General features: G+C 35.3%; 1 protein-coding gene across 5 annotated transcripts; it reads left to right on the top strand.

Moving 5' to 3' along the window:
* Nucleotides 1-11,104: 11,104 nt before the first annotated feature.
* On the top strand, nucleotides 11,105-14,616 carry LOC133318441 (aspartyl protease family protein 1). Of its 5 annotated transcripts, none has more exons than XM_061520454.1 (10): nucleotides 11,105-11,704; nucleotides 11,979-12,114; nucleotides 12,315-12,550; nucleotides 12,711-12,935; nucleotides 13,037-13,172; nucleotides 13,258-13,331; nucleotides 13,409-13,508; nucleotides 13,611-13,668; nucleotides 13,976-14,047; nucleotides 14,186-14,616. In XM_061520454.1, exons 1-10 carry the CDS (start codon nucleotides 11,406-11,408, stop codon nucleotides 14,446-14,448), a joined length of 1,599 nt encoding a protein of 532 aa, XP_061376438.1. In that variant the 5' UTR covers nucleotides 11,105-11,405; the 3' UTR covers nucleotides 14,449-14,616. The 5 variants fall into 5 exon arrangements, with proteins under 5 accessions (XP_061376438.1, XP_061376430.1, XP_061376424.1 ...); XM_061520446.1 differs by having other exon boundaries at nucleotides 11,979-12,126; XM_061520440.1 differs by having other exon boundaries at nucleotides 11,979-12,126; nucleotides 13,004-13,172.
* The last annotated feature ends 5,881 nt before the right edge of the window (nucleotides 14,617-20,497 follow it).

The raw sequence follows: 20,497 nt of genomic DNA, 5'->3' as shown, positions 1-20,497 counted from the left end.
TAAAGCATATATATATTGAGATGATATCAGCATTGTAACGTCATAGGATGGGATGAGTTTCCGTATGTCAGTGGGATTAGTCCTGTTGGTGAGCCCATCATAATTGATCGCATCATAAATTATATTAAATTGATAATATTAAATTATCTTTAAATTACCATTTAACCTTCAATTAATCTAATCAAATAATACTTAACAATAAATAATTTTAATTTATCTGGTAATTTTTTTAAATCTCTACAAATAAAAAATAACATTTTTTTTAATAATGACGGTGATTGGTTTTTTTTTGTTCTTCCAAATTTATCTAAAAAAAGCCAGTTATTTTGACAAGCATTGAATTAAAATTTCACATTTAATTTCATTGAGGTAAATAATAATTAATAACGCTATATTTCAAAATCATGTAAATTCAAAAACATATATTTATTGTCAATAACGCCAAATGCCATTTGATAATTATTTTTCTTTTTTATTTCCTAATATGCAAAAAAAATTGTTCAAAGGTAAATAATTATTTTGAAAAATTGGTCAAATTATTAATAAATTATTATTATTATTTTGATATTAAATTGAAAACTGACATTAAATTTATTGTGTCAAATAATATTTAATATCATAAAATATTTTAATTTTTCTAATGCAATCTTTTGAAATCCTTGTAAATTTAAAATATTCAAAACATTTGTAATGAAGATTTTTTTCATGTTAATTCAAAATATTTCAATCTTCATTTCTTTTTAGAAAATTAAGGGTGTACAAGACAACCTTTCCGAAATCAATTTTTGTTTTTAATTTTTGTTCGCGGGAACAAAAATAGATAGAAAACTCGTTTGTTCCCAGGATGAACAAGTTTAATTTTTGTGCTGCGGAACAGAAAAAAGAATAAATTTTTTTTTGCTGTTTTATTTGCGGACACAAAATGACAAATACTTATCTCTCTCAATCTTCTTCACCTCTATCATCACCACCACCACCACCATCATCCCGACACGATCACTTCCACCATCATCACTGTTGTCGTCGTACCACCAATATCGTCGTCACCACCACCACTACTACCACGATGCCACTGCCTCCATCCTTCACTACCACCATGTCATTGCAGCCACCACTACCACTACCACCACCTCCATAACCATTGTCACCGCCACCATCATCGTCGCAACCACTACCGTCTCCACTACCACTATCATCATCATCGTAGCCACTGCCGTCACCATTACCACTATCGTCACCACCACTGCGATTAACACCGCCACCATCACTACCACCGTCTCCACCGCCAGAGCCATTGACATCACCATCGCCACCACACCACCACTGACACCACCGCCGCAGCCACTATCATCACCACCGCCATTGCCTCCACTACCACGCCACTATCGTCACCACTGCCACCATCACCACCACCATCACCATTGTCGCGGTCAGTGCTGTCACCATCTCCACCACTGTCGCCGCCACCATCGCCACTATTACCACTACCACCGTCGTAGCCAGTGCCGTCGCCACCACTACCATCTCCATGCCACCACCATGTCGCCAGCACTGCCGCCACCACCACCATATAGAAAGGATAGTGATGATATTTTTTTGTTTAATAGGAATTATTTTTATTATATTCTTTGTTGTGTTATCAAACATAAACTTATTCTCGGAATAAAAATAGAACATGATATCAAACATATTTTTTTCTCAAAAACTGTTCCAAGACACAGAAATAGAAAAGAATTGTTTCTTTTCAGAAACATACCAGAAGAAAGAAGTAAGGGTGTTCGCGGTCTGAATTGGATCCGTTTTGGAAGCAAAAGTCATCTGATCTAATCCCTTCGGTTTGATCATGTAATCATCCATTCGGTTTGGATTTTTTTTCAAATCCGATCTGATCCAATCCAATTTTTTTCGGTTTAGATTGTATTGGTTTTCGGTTTTTTAGAAATTCTAAAATTTATTTCATGATTATTTTGCAAATAACATCTTTTGTATATATTGAAATTGTATTTATTTTTAAATACAAAAGTATTAATAAACGATAATATAGTTTTTTTTAGACAATGAGATATGATGCTCTACATAGATAAAATTTTGTTGATGAGATGTGACTAGTTGTTTTTTTTTGGGTTTAGTTGATGGGTTAATGAGTCTTGGATTTTGAAATTTTTGGGCTATGATTAGGGAAAAACCCAAGTAGGTAGAGAGAAATTAATATATTGGATCGGTTTGAATTGGATCAGTTTTCATCTATCAATCCTAAAACCAGTTCAATCCAATTAAAATTTGCGGTTTTTTTTATTTTTGATTTTTTGATTTTCAGTTTATTCGGTTATCGGTTTTTTGGTTCGGTCCCTGCGGTTTGAATCAGTTTGGATCGGTTGATGAACACCCCTAAAAAGAAGGGTTGTCATGCACACCATAAAAAATCAAAAGAAAATCAGTTCTCAAATTATCATTATTAACAACACATGTGATGGTTTTGTATTTACGAAAATTTTGAAATATAACTAATAAATGAGAATTATTTATTATTAATTATTATTTGATTCACTTAATGTCAACTTTTAACTTAATACAATTTATATAAAATGAGAGAATATGATTGGAATTTGACTTAAGAAGGACGGGCAAAACTTTGCAACGTAACAAAACCTAATAAATCGCGCTGATATAGTTGGAACAGTGGCCAAAGTACAACTGTTGGAAAAAAAAATACCAAAATGTCACGCCAACAGTAAATTTTGTCAAAATGCCACGTGACATATTTTGCTACACTCTGTAGCGAAATATGTGTGCAAATAATTCGCTACATGGTGTAGCGAAATATGCCGCATCAGAATGCATAGAACCAAAAATGCCACGTGTCAGACAGTGAGAATTCTCCTTGTTTGACACGTGGCATTTTTGGTTCTGACGTGGCATATTTTGCTACACCGTGTAGCGAAATATGCCACGTGACATTTTGGCAAAATTTACTGTTGGCGTGACATTTTGGTGTTTTTTTTTCAACAGTGACACTTTGGCCACTGTTCCGATATAGTTAGCAAGATTATAAATGTGGCATATTGAAAATGAATTTCAATCCCATTATAATTTGACAAATATTTTGAAACAAAAAAAAGTGATATAGTAAGGGCTTATTTCATGGACAAGATACGATAGGAAAAGATAGGATAATAGGATTGGATAAGAGTAGGATAGGATACGAGCTTGATAAGCTCATAACATATCATGTGTTTGATGTTGTTCTGGATACAACTTATATCAGGCCCACCACTATGAGTACAGATGTGTACTAGATAAACAGTCTGATAGGATAATATTATTTTATCCAGTATTTGAGGTGAACCATATAATATAATGATATGATATAAATAGATAGAAATTCCCCTTTAATAGAATTTCATATGATATTTTAAAATTAATTTTTAAACTACTTTTTTTTTACTTATTTACACATTATTTCTTATTTTAAATTATTAAAATAATTTAAGTCATAATTTTAAATAAAATATATTAAAATACATAAATAATTTCAAACTTTTTTAAAACATTAAAAATTATATCCTCAACAAATAAATTTTAAATTGATTGTCAATATTGGTAGTCGGTGGCTAATTATAGTAGTGGGTTGTGGCGGCAGCTGGTGCAGTAGGTGACCGATTGAATTGGTGGTGATATTAGTTGTGGGGGTAGGTGACAATAAGTGGTGTTGGTCGATAGTGCCGATAATAATCGATGATAATTTATGATTTATTGATAGTGTTGATGGTTGTAGGCCAATGGCAACGACAACGATGGTGGTAGTTGTTGGTACAATGGTGGTCGGTGAGGGTGCTTGGTGAAATTGATCGATGGTGGTGGCGGCGCCAACGCTGACAAGTGGCAATTATGGTGGCTAATTGATTGCGGTGATGGTTGGTACTTGGTGTTTAGGGTGATGGCTGGTGGGATGATGGTGACAGTAGTGGGTGGTAGAGGTGGTTAATAGATGACAGTGGTGGCGGTGGCGGCTAGTTGGTGTCAAAGGCTGACCCTCACGTGCCCAGGAATGTTCGTAAGGGAAACACATAGGGCTATATTTGGAATGATAGGGATGCGACATTTGCTATCCTATCATGTCCATTTCTAACCCGAGTCTCCCCTTAGGATAACTTATCCTATTGCAGACATGATAAAATGAGCCAAAAGGATAAGGTTATCATATTCTGTCAGTTCATCAAACAATGGATAAAATGTAGCAGGGTAACGACATATGTGTTGAAGATCTCTCTGCTATGTGAGGATGAGGGTATTTATATGAGGGGAAGATGCTTGCCTGTGTGGGAGAGTGAGCTAGGTCACCTCTCTTGGGGAAGGCGCCAAATGCCATGGCATGCACCTTGCAGCCCCTGTTATGCTGGCAACATAGACTAAAGTTGTAGCTGTGAATAAGAGGGTGCCTATTTGTGATGTGTGGGAGGCTACCAAGGGAAGGTAGCGTCCCAACATAAGACATTCTCGTGTATTACGTTGGGCGATTCTGTTTTATGGGGGCAGTGGTAGCAGGGGTGGTGCAATAGGGCTGACATAGACGAATTCTTTCAGGTTGGGTTAATCTGGCTGGGACATCCAGGACACTATCTTATCCTCCTTATCTTGTCGAGCAAACGAACCCTGATAGTTGTGTCGCAGGTATGATATGATTCTCGACCGCATCAAAAACAAAATGCAAACATTTCTCATAACATAAAAAATAATTTTATGTTCAGATTAAGCTCGACTTAGGATTAGTCTCATAGCTGATTCAAAAAGTTGAAACTTATGGAGATATCGGGAGCTAACTGGCCTCAAAGAAGTAATTAAAGTCAATATAGCAAATTTTTTTTTTTTATAAATTTATGATTTAACAATTATCAAATACCATTAGTGAGCATATGTAAACATAGTAAACAATTTGTTAACATGTACCTTTACGGCATATATTAAAGAATAATAAATCTAAATTATTAAATAAAAATATTTAATATTTTAAAAATTCAAAAGATAATTAACATTGATTTAGTAATTAAAATAATTTAAATTTATTCTTTAATCTGTGGGAAAAGATATTATGACAACCAAGTTGTGTTACTACCAAGTGACTACCAATCAATCTCACCGTTAGATCGATTGTGTTGATCCAACGGTTATATTTATTTCCATCTTTGTATGGTCATGATTCCCCAAATTTAATACTTTATATTTATTTTCACCTTTGTATGGTTATGATTTCCCATATTTAATGCTTTCACTTTAAATATGGGGAATCATGACCATACAAGGATGGAAATAAATATAACCGTTGGATCAACATAATCGATCTAACGGTGAGATTGATTAGTAGTCACTTGATAGTAACACAACTTGGTTGTCATAATATCCTTCCCCTTAATGTGTACCTTAATCGTGTGCTAAGATTATGCTAAAACAAAACAAAAAAAAGAAACAAATTAGTAATTTAAAAGTCAAAATGAAATGTTCAAGCATTCTAATGTTGTAAAATCCTATATTCAATCTCGGCCAAACATGTGCAGATCTCTTCCTATTTGAACTTGTTTTGAATTCCATTCCACGCTTTTCTAATTTGTCACATGGAACTTTTTCTCTGAAATGTGTGGCTATTCTTTCAATGTAACTGATACTGTGCACTAAAATCAATTCAAAAATGAGGGTGATAAATAGATTCAATAGCGAGTCACAAGTATCATTTGCTCCCTTTCACTCGTTATACTTTCATTGTTCGAAATGCATCATCAAGCAGTGAAAAGCAATCTTGCTGATTTAGGTACACAGAGAAAAAAGGTTGGATCAGGAAGATATGATCAACCCATTTGCCCAAAGCCTAGAAGGGTTTCACCTGCCATACCTGAATTCCTCAAACCAACCAGATGTAGCAAACACAGGTTTGATTCATTTCCTTTCAATACAACAATGTCTATAAGGTTATTCAGATCAGTTTCCTTTGTGTTTTTTTGCTTCTGAATTGTTATTCTTTTGACCAGTCAGCCAAATGTTGATGAAGGAAGTGGAGTTCTCAATATGATCACTGAAAAGGTTTTGTTTTTATTAAATTAACAAACAAGTACTTAATAAGATCACTCGGACAAGTATTGGAACAGCGGTAAGGTTGCTCCCTCTGTGATCGAAAGGTGACTGGGTTGAGTCTATAAACAGCCTATTTGCAAAAATGCAAGGTTGTGTACAATTGACCCTCATCTCTGTTCTCGTAAATTGGAGAGCCTTGTACATCACGGTTTTCCTTTACTTAATAAGCATGAAGTATTGGATTGAGTAGATTGTTTATGTTGGTTGGTGAATGCTTATTATGCAGAATGCAGATGGAAGGGAATCTGTGTGTAATGGGTGCTTACCTTCTTGCTATTCTGGCTCTCCACCACGCAGAACAGAGAACCCATTGGTTCATGATGTGGAGTTTCTTCATCACGTGGAAGTTGTTTCACCATTAGCAAGAACTAAACTCTCTGATAAATTTGGTTTTACCTCTGCCTCTCCAATCTGAATCAGAAAAGTGGAAGAGTTTGTCACAACTTTGCATAGTCTAGAAGTAACATTTGAGGAATTGTTGTAGAGGATATTTAGTATAAAAGCACGTTTTCTCCATGCTTAATATGTAAATACTTATTGTGAGGACTCAAAATGTGTCTTGTATATATCAAATTTTGTTGTGTGATGGCCATGTGAAGAAGAAGCTACCTTATTTTAGCTTAATTAATGGTAGACAATGACAATGAAAATAGAATGAAGATTTCAGAAGAGCAATTTTTGGATCCACCAATGTAAATTTAATTTTGTTTATTGTCTCTTCCTTTTTCTTTTTCATCTTTAATAATAGCTATTGTTGTTTGTAATTCTTCCTTAGGGCCTACCTTTTAGTCTTTATCCCATCTTAAATCGTTTTTTTATAAACAAAAGTAAGACACTAAATTATTCTTATAGAGGAAGAAAACCACGATATTTGCGTCTAATGTTAATTCTATGGTAATGCTACAAAGTATCCAGGAGTTACATAGTCTGAATGAATTATAAAATAAGAGAAAATTAGAACGAGCCCATATGTAAATGGGACTTCAAGCAATTTGTTTCAAAACTTCGAACATATAAAAGAAGGGGTGAAAAACATAATCCTGCATTGATGGGTCTTATGCTAATGAAATAAAATATTTCAATTATCTTTCCTAATTATGTTTTCTTTAATTACCATTATTCTCTTTATAGAGATTGTATATTATGCAATCATTTAAGATTTGATTTGTATATTTTCTGATATCAAGATTATAATTAACGGTTTCCATAATTAATGATGGTAAATCTTATATGAATAAAATGTGACTGCCGAGATATCTTACAAATGATTCACAAATTCTTATTAATAATGAGATCGAAAGATACAGGAATGAGTGCAAAGAATTGATAATGAAATGATAATGCATGAGGTAAACATTTTGTATTTTATATTAGTATAAATTATACTTTTAATCTTGATTTTAATATTTCTGAATGTTATTTACATTCTTTCCTAAAACGATATTGTTTTGAGTTGAAAACTTAAAAAATTATAAGAAAAAAGATTATTATAACCCTGAAATAAATTATAATTATAAAAATATTTTGATTTTGGCCTCAAAACGACATCGTTTTGGACTCAATGTAGATAAATTATCTATATTAACTTGTAAAAAAAATGAACCCTTTAATCTTATTTGTTAATTTTAATAATACATAATGACTATGATGAAATAGACATGTATCTTCACCTGTTGAAAGAGAAATTAATCAAATTATTATCTTCCCATATAAATATAAAATGGTGGGTTTATGGGTGTTAATGGGCCGAGCCGAGTCGAGCTTTGGTCTTAAAAGGCTAAGCCTGTATTTAAATGTGTCAACCTGACCAAGCCTGTTACCTGTCACGAATATAATTTCAGCATGTGACCTGTCTTATTTACAAAAAATGAAAGCTTGCTTTAGCCTGTTAAGCCTATTTAAAAAAAAATAAGACAACACAAATTTATTCAAGCAAAATATACAATCAACAGCACTAATAATTCCATAAATATTCATAAATTTAATGTATATCCAAATAGCATAATAGAAAATAAAACCATTCAAAAAGTCTGTTTAATTAATAAAATGAAATGAAATGGATTCAGGAGAGAGAGAGAGGGTTATCACAAGTAGTACAAAAAATATAAAAATATATAAAAAATTAATATATTAGGCAAGCCTGAGAAACTCAAAGGCCGAGCCTTTGAATTGAAGCCTTAGGCCTTTTTATTAAACGAGCTTTTATACAAGTCCAAGCCTGGGTCCAACAATCAATTTTAGACATGTAAGCTCAGGCTTTCACGAGCCGAGCCAAAGGCCCCTGGCTCGTTTAGCACCCTAGGTGGGTTCATTACAATTTTTTTCTCTAAACTCATTTCTTTTCTCTCACATAAGAATAATAACTTTTCCCGCAACAATAGAATTTATTATCCCTTAGACATAATATTTTTCTTTTTGCATATGTTTACTGTTTTATCTATTATTTAATTAGTCGAATTCGAATTTCATGAAACTCTATTATAAAAGGGAACAATGACCATTGTGCCACTGTTTCCACACAAATATACCAAAATGCCACGCACGTGAACCAATTTCTCAAACTGCCATGCATGCAAGGTCGCTTGGAGCAGCAGCGAACTACGCATGATGAGGTGTTAGCAAGCTGGTGGTGTCAGAGTTCGCTTCTGACACAAGCGAACTTGTCTGCAATAAATACTGACACGTATGATGAGTTCGCTGAAGTTCCAGGCGAACTTAATTTGCCACGTGTCAGACCCTTACCTAGGTCGCTTGGGTCCCACGCGAACTAGGTGACAAGTGGCAGCCTCTGCACTAGTTCTTTGGACAGGGAAGCGAACTTGGTGACACGTTGCAGTTCCCCAGAAGTTCGCTGCCTAGGTAAGCGAACTACATGCCGACAGTTATAGGTCGCTGGCTCAGGCAGCGAACTCAGTGTTATATAAACACCCCTCCTCATCTTTTCTCAAAATCAGTCTCGTCCGTTTTCTTAGAAGAAAATTTTCATTTCTGTTTGTTTTGCTTTGTCTATTTCAGTACATAATGAGTGAGAATAACAACGATGTAATATGCCTTTTATATTACAATGGGAGGAGATATTTTGGACCGAACGGTCAAGTGTTTGAAGGAGATACGAAGATCTTCCGCATGAGTCCGCGTTGCAAATATACAGAGCTCAAGAAAATAATATACAAGAAGTTGAGATTACAACGAGGTCAATCCCTGTCTCGACTGATTGCTAGATGTGCTTCTTCTGGTAACCCCGTGCAATAGGTTGCTGTGGAGGTGGTTGAGGATGAAGATGTGTCACTAGTAGTTGATGCATTTCGACAGCATGGAGAGTCCTCATACATCGAGTTATATGCGGAACTAAACACCAGTGGAGAGGCAAGCACTCAAACTTTCATCCCTACCAGTTACTCCATAGACATTAACAGGGAGCCGAAAGTAAATCTGGAAGATATGAATGTGTCACCCCCACCACCGCCACCTCCAATAACACAACCTTTAGATGTGATTCCTGCCAATGACATGTATGATCCGTCGTGGCGTACTGATAGTTCCGAGGAGGAGGTTGATGAAGGTCTAGTCCCTGACAGTGACTCCTCGGATACAGACGTTGATGGTGATTTCGAGTTGGAAACGTCCACTGCTTTGGTTGAATCGATTCCATCACCGGGTATTGTTGGTGCACATGACCCACCATCTGCTGCAGGTTAGTAGTTTACTGTTTGAGTCTTTATGTAGTTTACTGTTTGAGTTTTAATTATATTTATATGTATTTAACAACATTCGAAATGTGTGTGAAATAGTAAAACATTAAACTATATGTTATTTAACTATTAACATTAAACTATATGTTATTATACTAAACTACTAATATTAAACTAATTAAAATAATAAAACAATTAATATGTCATCTAACCTAATGTTTTATGTTACATATAATATATATAGGGTTTATCATCTATCATTTAACATGACCACAAAAATTTTCCTACACACACAACATTTTGTGGGGCCCGCAGCAAAAAAAAAAAAAAAACTTCGGCACGCAAAACGAATCTCTATAACATAACACAATCACTTTTCCTACAATATAACTCTTATAAAACCCATATATATAACAACAACTAAATAACAACAAAAATATAAATAAAAATTAACAATATTATATATCGCTAACCTCAAATGAAGACAAAGAAGGCAAATGAGAGAGAAAGAAAATTAAAAGAGGAAGAGAGTGAAAGAAGAAAAATAAAGGAGATAGAGAGAGAGAGAGAGAAAAGGGAGGGGGAGAGGGTGCTGGGGATGATGGGGGGAGAGGGGAGGGGGGTATATATAGGGAACCGCTGCATCAAGTTCGCCCAGGTGGGAAGCGACCTTGACGCATGTCAGCCACGTGACACTAGCCGTTGCACACAGGTCGCCCAGGTGAGGGGCGACCTCTGTTGCATACAAGCCACGTGTCATGGCAGGTCAGACATTAATTGCAACAGAGGTCGCTTGTGTCAGAAGCGAACTATGACACCACCAACTAGCTGACACCTCATCATGCATAGTTCGCTACTGCTCCAAGCGACCTTGCATGCGTGGCAGTTTGGGAAATTAGTTCACGCGCGTGGCATTTTGGTATATTTGTGTGGGAACAGTGGCACAAATGGTTAATGTTCCTTATAAAAGGGATAACAAAGTTCTTATCACTTAAAATTGGAGAAGAATATTGTAATAACCAAGTTCTGTTACTACATGTTACTACCAATCAATTTCACCGTTAAATCGATTATGTTGATCAAACGGTTATGATAATAATTATTAAAGGTTTTATATTCTTATATCCGTAAAATAATAACCTGTTTTTGCTATATATTTGTTTAAATAATAATAATAATATATAGAAAGAAAGGAAAGACAGCCAGTAACAGTAAACAGACGTAGAGAACAGAAGAGGATCCGCCGTTCCAATTTCCAAACGGTCAGGTCATCAACTGTAATGGTGGTGGCCTGGTGGGGTCCACTCACATGGGCGAGGGTACATAAAGTGATAATAGGTTGGCTCAGCTCAGCTCACACTGTTCACAAAGACAGAGTCACCTCCTCACTCTCAAGTCTCACCCACTGTTTCAATTTCAAGATCTCGGTCACATCACATCACATCAAAGTTCAAGATCCTCTCTTTCTCCAATAAAACCCTACTACACTAATACACTCCGTGATTTGTGGTTCTCCCCACCCCCACCCACACCCACTTCAAAGTTCAAATCATTGGGTTTGGGATTGGGTGCTAACTGCTAACGAAGAAAATGCTCAGTTTCTGTAGAATCATCATCTTCTTCTTGTTGCTCTCCCTTTGGGCCCATTGTTATTGCCATGCCCACGTCTTCACCTTCACCATGCACCACCGTTTTTCCGAGCCCGTAAGGAAATGGTCCCACGCCGCCGTCTCTCCGCCCGATCGCTGGCCGGAGAAGGGCACCTTCGAGTACTACGCCGAGTTGGCCGACCGCGACCGCTTCTTCCGCGGCCGCAAGCTCTCCCAAATTGACGCCGGACTTGCTTTCTCCGATGGCAATTCCACCTTTCGGATCAGCTCCCTCGGATTGTATGTTCAATTCTTTCTTTCTTTCTTTCTCTTTTTTTTCTTTTTATTATGTTAATGGATATATACGGTGATGTTCAGAAAAGAAAGAAATTACAAGTGATTTATTATATTTAAAAGTGGAACCCTTCATTCTTAATTGTTTTAGTAAATTAATTGTTTCTAGTGATTAGTTTTTTTTTTTTTTTTTTTTCCTTTTGGGGTTTACTAGATTATTTTCTTTAACTCATTCTTTTCCTTTTTTTTGTTTGTCTTGTTTTTATGGAGATTCATACAGTTTGCATTATACAACAGTTCAACTAGGGACACCGGGGGTGAAGTTCATGGTGGCGCTTGATACAGGAAGTGACCTATTCTGGGTACCCTGTGATTGCACCAAATGTGCAGCTACCGATGGCACTGCCTTTGCTTCAGCCTTGGCTTCAGTAGGTTTACTTCTCACTGAAATTAACTAGTATCTCTAATGTTTCTGCTTATCAAATGTTTCTGCTTGTTTACCTTTTATGGGAAAAATATGTTGAAGAGTGAGCTTTCTATGGTTCTTGTGTTCTGAATATATCATTATCCTTTGCCTCTGCTTTGTCTTTTTGAATGAAAATCATTGTATTGGCAGGATTTTGACCTTAGTATATACAATCCTAATGGATCTTCAACTAGCAAAAAGGTCACTTGTAACAACAGTCTGTGTACGCACCGCAATCAATGCCTTGGGACATTCAGCAATTGCCCCTACATGGTCTCTTATGTCTCTGCTGAAACTTCTACATCGGGAATACTAGTGGAGGATGTTCTGCACTTAACAAATGAAGATAATCACCATGACCTTGTTGAGGCAAATGTCATATTTGGGTTAGTTTCCTTGTTAAGTTACTAAAACTGATCAACTTTACGTATATCTTAGTGCTTTTAGCTTTCTGGCTCTTTCTTATTTTATTTTTTTCCTCTCCTTTTTATTTCAATTATTGATCTAAGAAGAATTAGCAATAAAAATGCAATACATGTGTTGCAGCTGTGGACAAGTTCAGAGTGGATCATTCTTAGATGTCGCTGCTCCCAATGGTTTGTTTGGGCTTGGAATGGAGAAAATATCAGTTCCTAGCATGTTATCAAGGGAAGGCTTTACAGCAGATTCATTCTCCATGTGTTTTGGACGTGATGGCATTGGAAGGATAAGTTTTGGGGACAAGGGAAGTCTTGATCAAGATGAAACTCCTTTTAATCTGAACCCATCACAGTAAGTGGTAATTCCCTGTTACTTGCCTCTGATTATCTGAATTTGAAGTAATACCAATGCTTGCAAAGATTTCATCTCTTATGCTTGAATGCATCTCACAGCCCTACCTACAACATCACAGTCACTCAAGTCCGTGTAGGAACAACTCTAATCGATATGGAATTCACTGCTCTTTTTGATTCTGGAACCTCTTTCACATATTTGGTTGATCCAACCTATACGAGCCTTTCTGAGAGTGTAAGTACTAAAAAGAGACAGAATCTGCTTACATTTAGCTAGATGTTATTAGAAGATAAAACTTACCATAGTATTTATATTGCAGTTTCATTCCCTAGTACAAGATAGGCGGCGTCCATCTGATTCAAGAATCCCTTTCGAATATTGTTATGATATGAGGTCACAAAGCTATTATTATTTATATTTCATTTAAGTTTTTTCTTTCAAAGCTAAATATTCTTTCTTATGATGGACAGTCCTGATGCAAATACTAGCTTGATCCCCAGCCTGAGTTTAACAATGGGAGGTGGAAGCCATTTTGCTGTTTTTGATCCAATAATTATTATCTCTACTCAGGTGGTAGTGCAAGCCGGATACCTCTTCAATCTATGTATCCAACAATTAATAGCTTTGGATATACGTATAACTAAAGATGTTTCTTCTCTTATTATTTAACAGAGTGAACTTGTATATTGTCTAGCAGTTGTCAAGAGTGCTGAGCTGAACATAATTGGACGTAAGTCTATACTTTCTAAATGTGATATGTTCATATGATTGGATGTATTCTATGAAGCTGAAGTGAATTGAGTACAACTGGGGGCAAGCTTAAGAAAGAAGTTTTGCTTGAGATTAAATGGAATGAAAAATAAGAGTGGATTTGTTGACTGTTAGTGACTTGGTGTCTTGATGTCACTGCAGCATTTTTTTACTTTTTCATAAAATTCTAAATAATGCATGATGTGTCATTTATGCTCATTCTCATGGCCTGTTCTCCAAAATGATATGATGACTGCTCACGCCTCAGCTTTGAATGTTGACTGCAGAAAACTTTATGACTGGTTACCGTGTTGTATTTGACCGGGAAAAGCTCATATTGGGATGGAAGAAATATGATTGTAAGTTTTTATTTTCATCTCATAGTTACTGTTCGTCCAATTTATTGGTTGTGTGCCGAGATTAATAGTCATATACATGAACTTCTAAGGAAAAAAGAAAGAAAGAAAGAAAGACATAATCATACTTCCCTTAAACAGGTTATGACATTGAGTACCATAATGCTATCCCATCAAGACCACACTCAGATACTGTGCCTCCTGCTGTGGCCGCCGGGCTAGGCAAGTACCCTCACACTGATTCAACTAGAAAGACCAAATACAGTTCTCAGACATCAGTTGCATCACCATCATCGCATTATTGTCATACTTCACTTTCGACTTGCTTTGAATTTCTTGTATTTTGTCTTGTTTACATATTCCATGATCATTCATTTGTATGGGCCATTGGTAGTTTATGGTAAAGCCTTAGGTCATATTCTTGATCTACATGTTGATGTCTTGATGATATTAGAGCATCTTTCCTTTTACTGCTCTATAGTGTAGTCGTGTAGAATATGTGTAAGAATTTTACTCTCTTGATATAACACACCGTATAAATGCCATTTGTATGATTAGAATGCCATGCAGAAGGAAGCATATTTTCATGTTATAAGTCTGAGAAGCTAATTAATGCTTTGATTAGAATGCCATGCAGAAGGAAACATATTTTAGCAGCCTTCCATATTTCCATGAGCTTGAGACTTCATTTTGTTTATTTACTTTTTGCTATATAGTTTGGGAAAAATGTTTCTGCAGTTAATACAGATAAATTATCTGTAATTATTCTCAAAACGACGTCGTTTTGATATTGAAATCTTAAAAATTTATAAATATAAAGATTATTATAACTCTGAAATAAATTAAAATTACAAATACACCATGATTTCCGCCCCAAAACGACGTCGTATTGGACTTACTGCAGAAAAAAACGAACCCATGTAGTATATACATTTTAGGTTTTATTTCAGCTTCAATCCATGCAATTGCAACTGACAGAAGAAAAAGGTTAATAAATTTCTATAATGTGTGAGGAAAAAGATTTTATTTCAACATCAATCCATGAGGCCAAGTGTGGTGTACATATAATATAGGAATCTACTTTTTCTAAATCTCGATGGAAACTTACACAATTTAGACTGGAGCTATTCCCACTTCGAAAGTTTAAAAAATAAAATTTATGAACATATGCTGTTTTAATAATAAAAAAAGTAAGTAAGCATTTTTAAAGTTTATCTTTAAAAAGGAAACTTGTTTATAATACTAATAAAGATAAAAATAATAAATTTTAAAAATAATTAATACTACGAATCTTATAACTAAATATAATCTATAAAAATTCATAACGATTTATTTATAAAAATCACGATAACATTATATATTATTTTTAAGAATTTAAATCTCAAATTCTTTAAAATAATATTCTAATGGAAAAATTCAATATATAATATATTATCTTCTTTCAAATTATTTTTAAAAATTTATATCTTGTCGACCGAAAAAAAATATATATCTTATTTTGCAACTTTTTCATGATGGGGTGAAGATGACATGTTATTAGCACCAATACCCGCTGTAGTGACTGTGTTTGTAACCTTCAAAGCACGGCGTTTGAAAAAAAAATTACGTGTTCGACACGCGGTTAATATTTGGAGGCATGCGGTCAATTTTTGGACACGTTTTGACACTATTTTTGCTACGCGGTCAACTTTTTCTGACACGCGGTCAAAGCTCAGACACGTTTTTTTTTAAAATCTTAATTTTATTTTGCTAACTAAATATAAAAGAAATAATTTATAAATTAATTTTTTTATGTTATGAAATTTGATATGCAAATTTAACAAAGTACGAAAAATTAGTAATATTTATATTTGTTATAAAATTTAAATATTTGATTGGTTATATGAGTTATTATGGACTCTTATATGTATTAAATATAAATTATATTATATATATTAAAATTTTTATTTAATATCAAAACGTGTCAAAATATGACATTTTTTAGAATTAAAGTGTCAACGTGTCGTGTCCTGTATCCGTGTCCGTGGATCATTGTTTGTAACTGTGTTATTTGTATTATTTGCGTGCTGATTTTTCTGTGTTTTTTCAGCTTTCTGGTCACGAATTTCAAAAAAAAAAAAAAGTTGAAAACTATTTAGTGATTATATAAAGATATTTTTAGGGTTTTAAAGGGAAGAAATAGAATGTTTTGTCCTTACAATAAAGGGAAAAAAGTATTTAATGTTATTTTAGATAATTTTGTCTAATGTTTATTAAAATGATATTGTTTTGAGGTTAAAAAATTAAAAAATTAGAATGATAAAGACTAGTATAACCTTGAAATAAATTAAAATTACAAACATACCATGATTTCTATCCCAAAACGACGTCATTTTGGTGAACATTAGATAAAATTATCTAAAGTAACTTTAGAAAAAATGAACCCTACAATAAATTATAGGGTAAAGGAAAAAAAGTTATAAATATAAGTTTTTTTTTTTTTTTTTTTTTTTTTTTTTTTTTGTAAATAAAGAGGGGCTAAGCCCCAGAAACAGAAAGAAATTACAAATCAGAAACTAACAAGCTAGACATATTTCTAGCATCAGTAACTATAAGTTCCATCAACTGAGGAGGATGATCTTTAAAAATCTTGAAATGGAGATTATTAGTCTGCCCAGCTTTAGCTAACCAATGAGTATATTTGTTGTTTTCTCTCTTGGTATGAACAAGATGAATAGTCCAATCTGCTTTTAACCATAATCTCAATCTGCTAGTAACTTGAGAGTCCCTAGGATCTTCATGCTGCTCCTTTAACATCTGGATGGCTTGGCTAGAATCACATTCTAGCTCTATTCTTTTTAATCCTGTTCCCCAAAGCAGTTCCAAACCTTTCAGTAATCCCCATAATTCTGCATCAAGAGGATTGCAGGAACCTAAATTACAATAGAAGCTTCCCAAAAAGGATCCATTGTGATCTCTTAATATACCACCACAACTAGCTTTTTTATGCCACTAGAAGAAGCTCCATCACAATTCAACTTAACCCACCCTTGCTTGGGGGCTGTCCAAACGCTATCGTTGGAATCACCACGGCGCTGATAAATTCGGGCTTGCAGAATCTGTTGGACAAACATCCAGATTGAAGCCTGCGATTGCTCATCATGACAGAAATGATCTTCATGGATCTCCAAATTTCTCCACTTCCACAAAAACCAACAAGTAGTAAAGAAAATATCCCTCCAGTCCTTCACTTTATTGGAGGACCACATGTTATCGATATTTAAAGTCAACCAATCCTGCAAATTCGAATTCATAAAGGAATTGTGTATCGAACCTGTAAACCAAGATTGCCAAATTTTCCTAGCATGTCTACAATCACGAAGAACATGAATAATAGTTTCCTCATGATTTGGACAACTGGGACAGACATTTGAACCTCCGCTCCACTTACTGGTTCTGATGCGCACTGAAAGTTTAGCAAGCAAAGTCATCCACATAAACACTTTCACTCGTTCTGGTCCATTCCACGACCAAACTTTTTTCCATAAGCTAGTGTGAACATCTGCTGGGAAGTTCATAAGATTACAGTAAGCGATCTTAACCAAAGAAGTTGAGTGATGATTATTGATCCAAACTAATCTATCCTCCGCATTCCTTGGAATAAGCCTGAGATGATTTGTTACTGCATCAGCCAAATCTGACTCCAGAAATTGATGAACAACTTCAAGACGGAAACCATCATCCACTATGTAATCTGCAATTGATTTCTGACTCTCCTCCCACGACACCTGATTGCTCGACAACTGTTGCAAATTTTCCTCCCATCCCAACCAGTTATCAGTCCAAAGCTTTACTTCAGAACCATCTGCTATTTCCCATCTAAGACCAGCAAGGAAATTACTCCAACATTTAGCAAGATCACGCCAAAGTTTAGAGTCATATGATTTTGCCTTTATACCTCTCCTTAAGTCTTGACCTCTACCATACTTGGCTACTAAAATCTTAACCCATAAATCATCTTTCTTAGTTAACACCTTCCACGCTAGTTTATGAATATAAGCTTCATTTTGGAGTCGAAGGTTAATTATTCCCAAACCACCTCTATCTTTGGGTTTATACATTTGATCCCAAGCTACTAAATGAGCCCGCCTTCTGCTATCCTGATCTCCCCAAATGAAAGCCCTTTGTATCTGATCAATTTCATCACAAAACGTTACTGGTAAAAGACCATTCTGCATATGGAAAGAAGGGATTACAACAATGACCGATTTCACCAAAGTAACTCGACCAGCAAAAGAAAGGCAATGGCTTTTCCAACCATCCAGTTTTGAACGTATCCTATCCTTGATAGCTCCATAGTCTGCTTTAATATATCTCCCTTGTTTAACAATAGAGCCTAAATATCTGCCAATACTAGAAGTGCGCTTAAAGCCCATTCTGTTGACAATCCTTGTAGCAACTTGAGTATCAGTATTCGGGGAAAAATAAATCAAAGATTTATTTGCATTAACACTTTGCCCCGACATCTCACAAAAGAGATTAATACAATCCATAATCACCTTAGCTTGCTCCATATCTGCTTCCGCAAAGAGAATGATATCATCTGCAAATAAAAGGTGGGATACACTCGGCCCTCTTCTGCAGACTCTGATAGGCTTCCACGAACCCATAGTCACTTTTTCAGCGATCAAGTGGGAAAGCTTCTCAACACACAACACAAAAATATAAGGAGATATTGGATCCCCTTGACGAATTCCTCTCTGAGGAACTATGCAATCCGAAGCCACACCATTTATCAAGACCCTCGAACGATTAGAAGTTATAGAAGCCATTATAACACCAATCATCCAATCAGGAAACTGAACTTCAATAAGCACTTTATAGATAAAACTCCAGTTGAGTTTATCATAAGCTTTTTCAAGGTCCAGTTTGATTGCCATTGTACCTTTCTTTTCTTTTACTCTCCCCATAGAATGAACCAGCTCCTTTGCTACTATAATATTATCCTGAAGCTGACGATTTGGCACGAAGCTAGCTTGGTAAGGAGAAACTAAATTCTCCATTGTAAGCTTAAGCCTATCCAGAATGATCTTGCTCATACCCTTATAAATGACATTACACAAAGAAATAGGCCTGAATTGAGAAACATACATTGGCTTAGGAACTTTGGGGATCAAAGTGATCAGAGTACCGTTGACTTCCTCAATGCTGGAAGGGTTTTCTGCATAATACTTGATATCTCTCCAAATCTGTTCACCAATAAATTCCCAATTCTTTTTGTAGAATGCCGCGGTATAGCCATCCTCCCCTGGAGCTTTCGAATCTTTCATAGAAAAGAAAGCTCGTCTGACTTCATCTTTTGAAATTGGAGCACCTAAGTTAACAACAGTCTCATCGTCCACCTTTGGCCAAAGAGTCTGGACCCAATGACGATCATGGTTTTCTTCAGAAAATAGTTTAGAGAAGTAAGCATTTATTACCCGTGCAATGTTGTGATCTTCTCTAATCAAGTTTCCAGCATCATCTTTCAACTCCAAGATCTTGCCCCTTCTGCGTCTAGCAATTGTTTTCGTATGATAGTACTTTGTATTCCTATCTCCTTGAGCTATCCAAGTAGCACGAGACTTTTCAAACCACAAAAGTTCCTCCTGTTCTAAAACTTGTTCAAGTTCACCCCTTATCTTTCCTTCAATCTTTTCCAAATGGCTTTTATTCTGCTCAGAAATTGCCCTCTGGATACCTTCAAGCCTACCAATCAACCTGTTCTTCTTATGATGGATATTACCAAACACATCTTTATTCCACTACTTAATAAGAGGAGTGAAATCACGAAGACTATCAACTGTTCTTTGATCCTGACGCCAGTTTTCCTTGATGAAATTGTTAAAAAATTGATGATCCAACCAAAAAGAATGAAAACGGAAAGGGCGTTCCACCCTATCAACTTTGCTTGGCTCTAAGGTAATAAGGATAGGATTATGGTCACTGTTAATACGAGGAAGCACTCGAACCTGGCCTTCATGAAACATCAACCTCCATTCAGCATTGCTACAAGCTCGATCTAAACGTTTAAAGACTCTATCTAAATGAAGAAATCTTGGTCCTCGCCATGTAAATTTAGAACTTATTCCTTCAAGATCAATCATCTTTATATCAGTTAGAAGAGAAGCAAATTTATTACATCTGCTAGTATCAACTGGAGCACCACCACGTTTCTCACTTGGAAAGGCAATTTCATTAAAATCACCTGCAATTAACCAAGGAACCGAGATATCTTCTGATAACTGAAGTAAATCATCCCAAAGTCTCTTCCGAATTTCTTCTCTAGGACTTGCATAGATAACAGTATAAAGAAAAGCTTGATGATCTGCCAATGTAACACGAACATGAATAAATTGATGGGTCTGTTTTAATGCTTGAACCTGACACCTATCATTATTCCATAGTAACCAAAGACCTCCCGTAAATCCATGA

This window comes from Gastrolobium bilobum, unplaced genomic scaffold (genome assembly GCF_033153095.1).
Source record: "Gastrolobium bilobum isolate Gb01-03AN ecotype WA unplaced genomic scaffold, APGP_CSIRO_Gbil_v1 utg1554, whole genome shotgun sequence".
In the NCBI taxonomy this organism is placed as follows: Eukaryota; Viridiplantae; Streptophyta; class Magnoliopsida; order Fabales; family Fabaceae; genus Gastrolobium; species Gastrolobium bilobum.
This window is presented reverse-complemented; position numbering and strand designations above follow the sequence as displayed.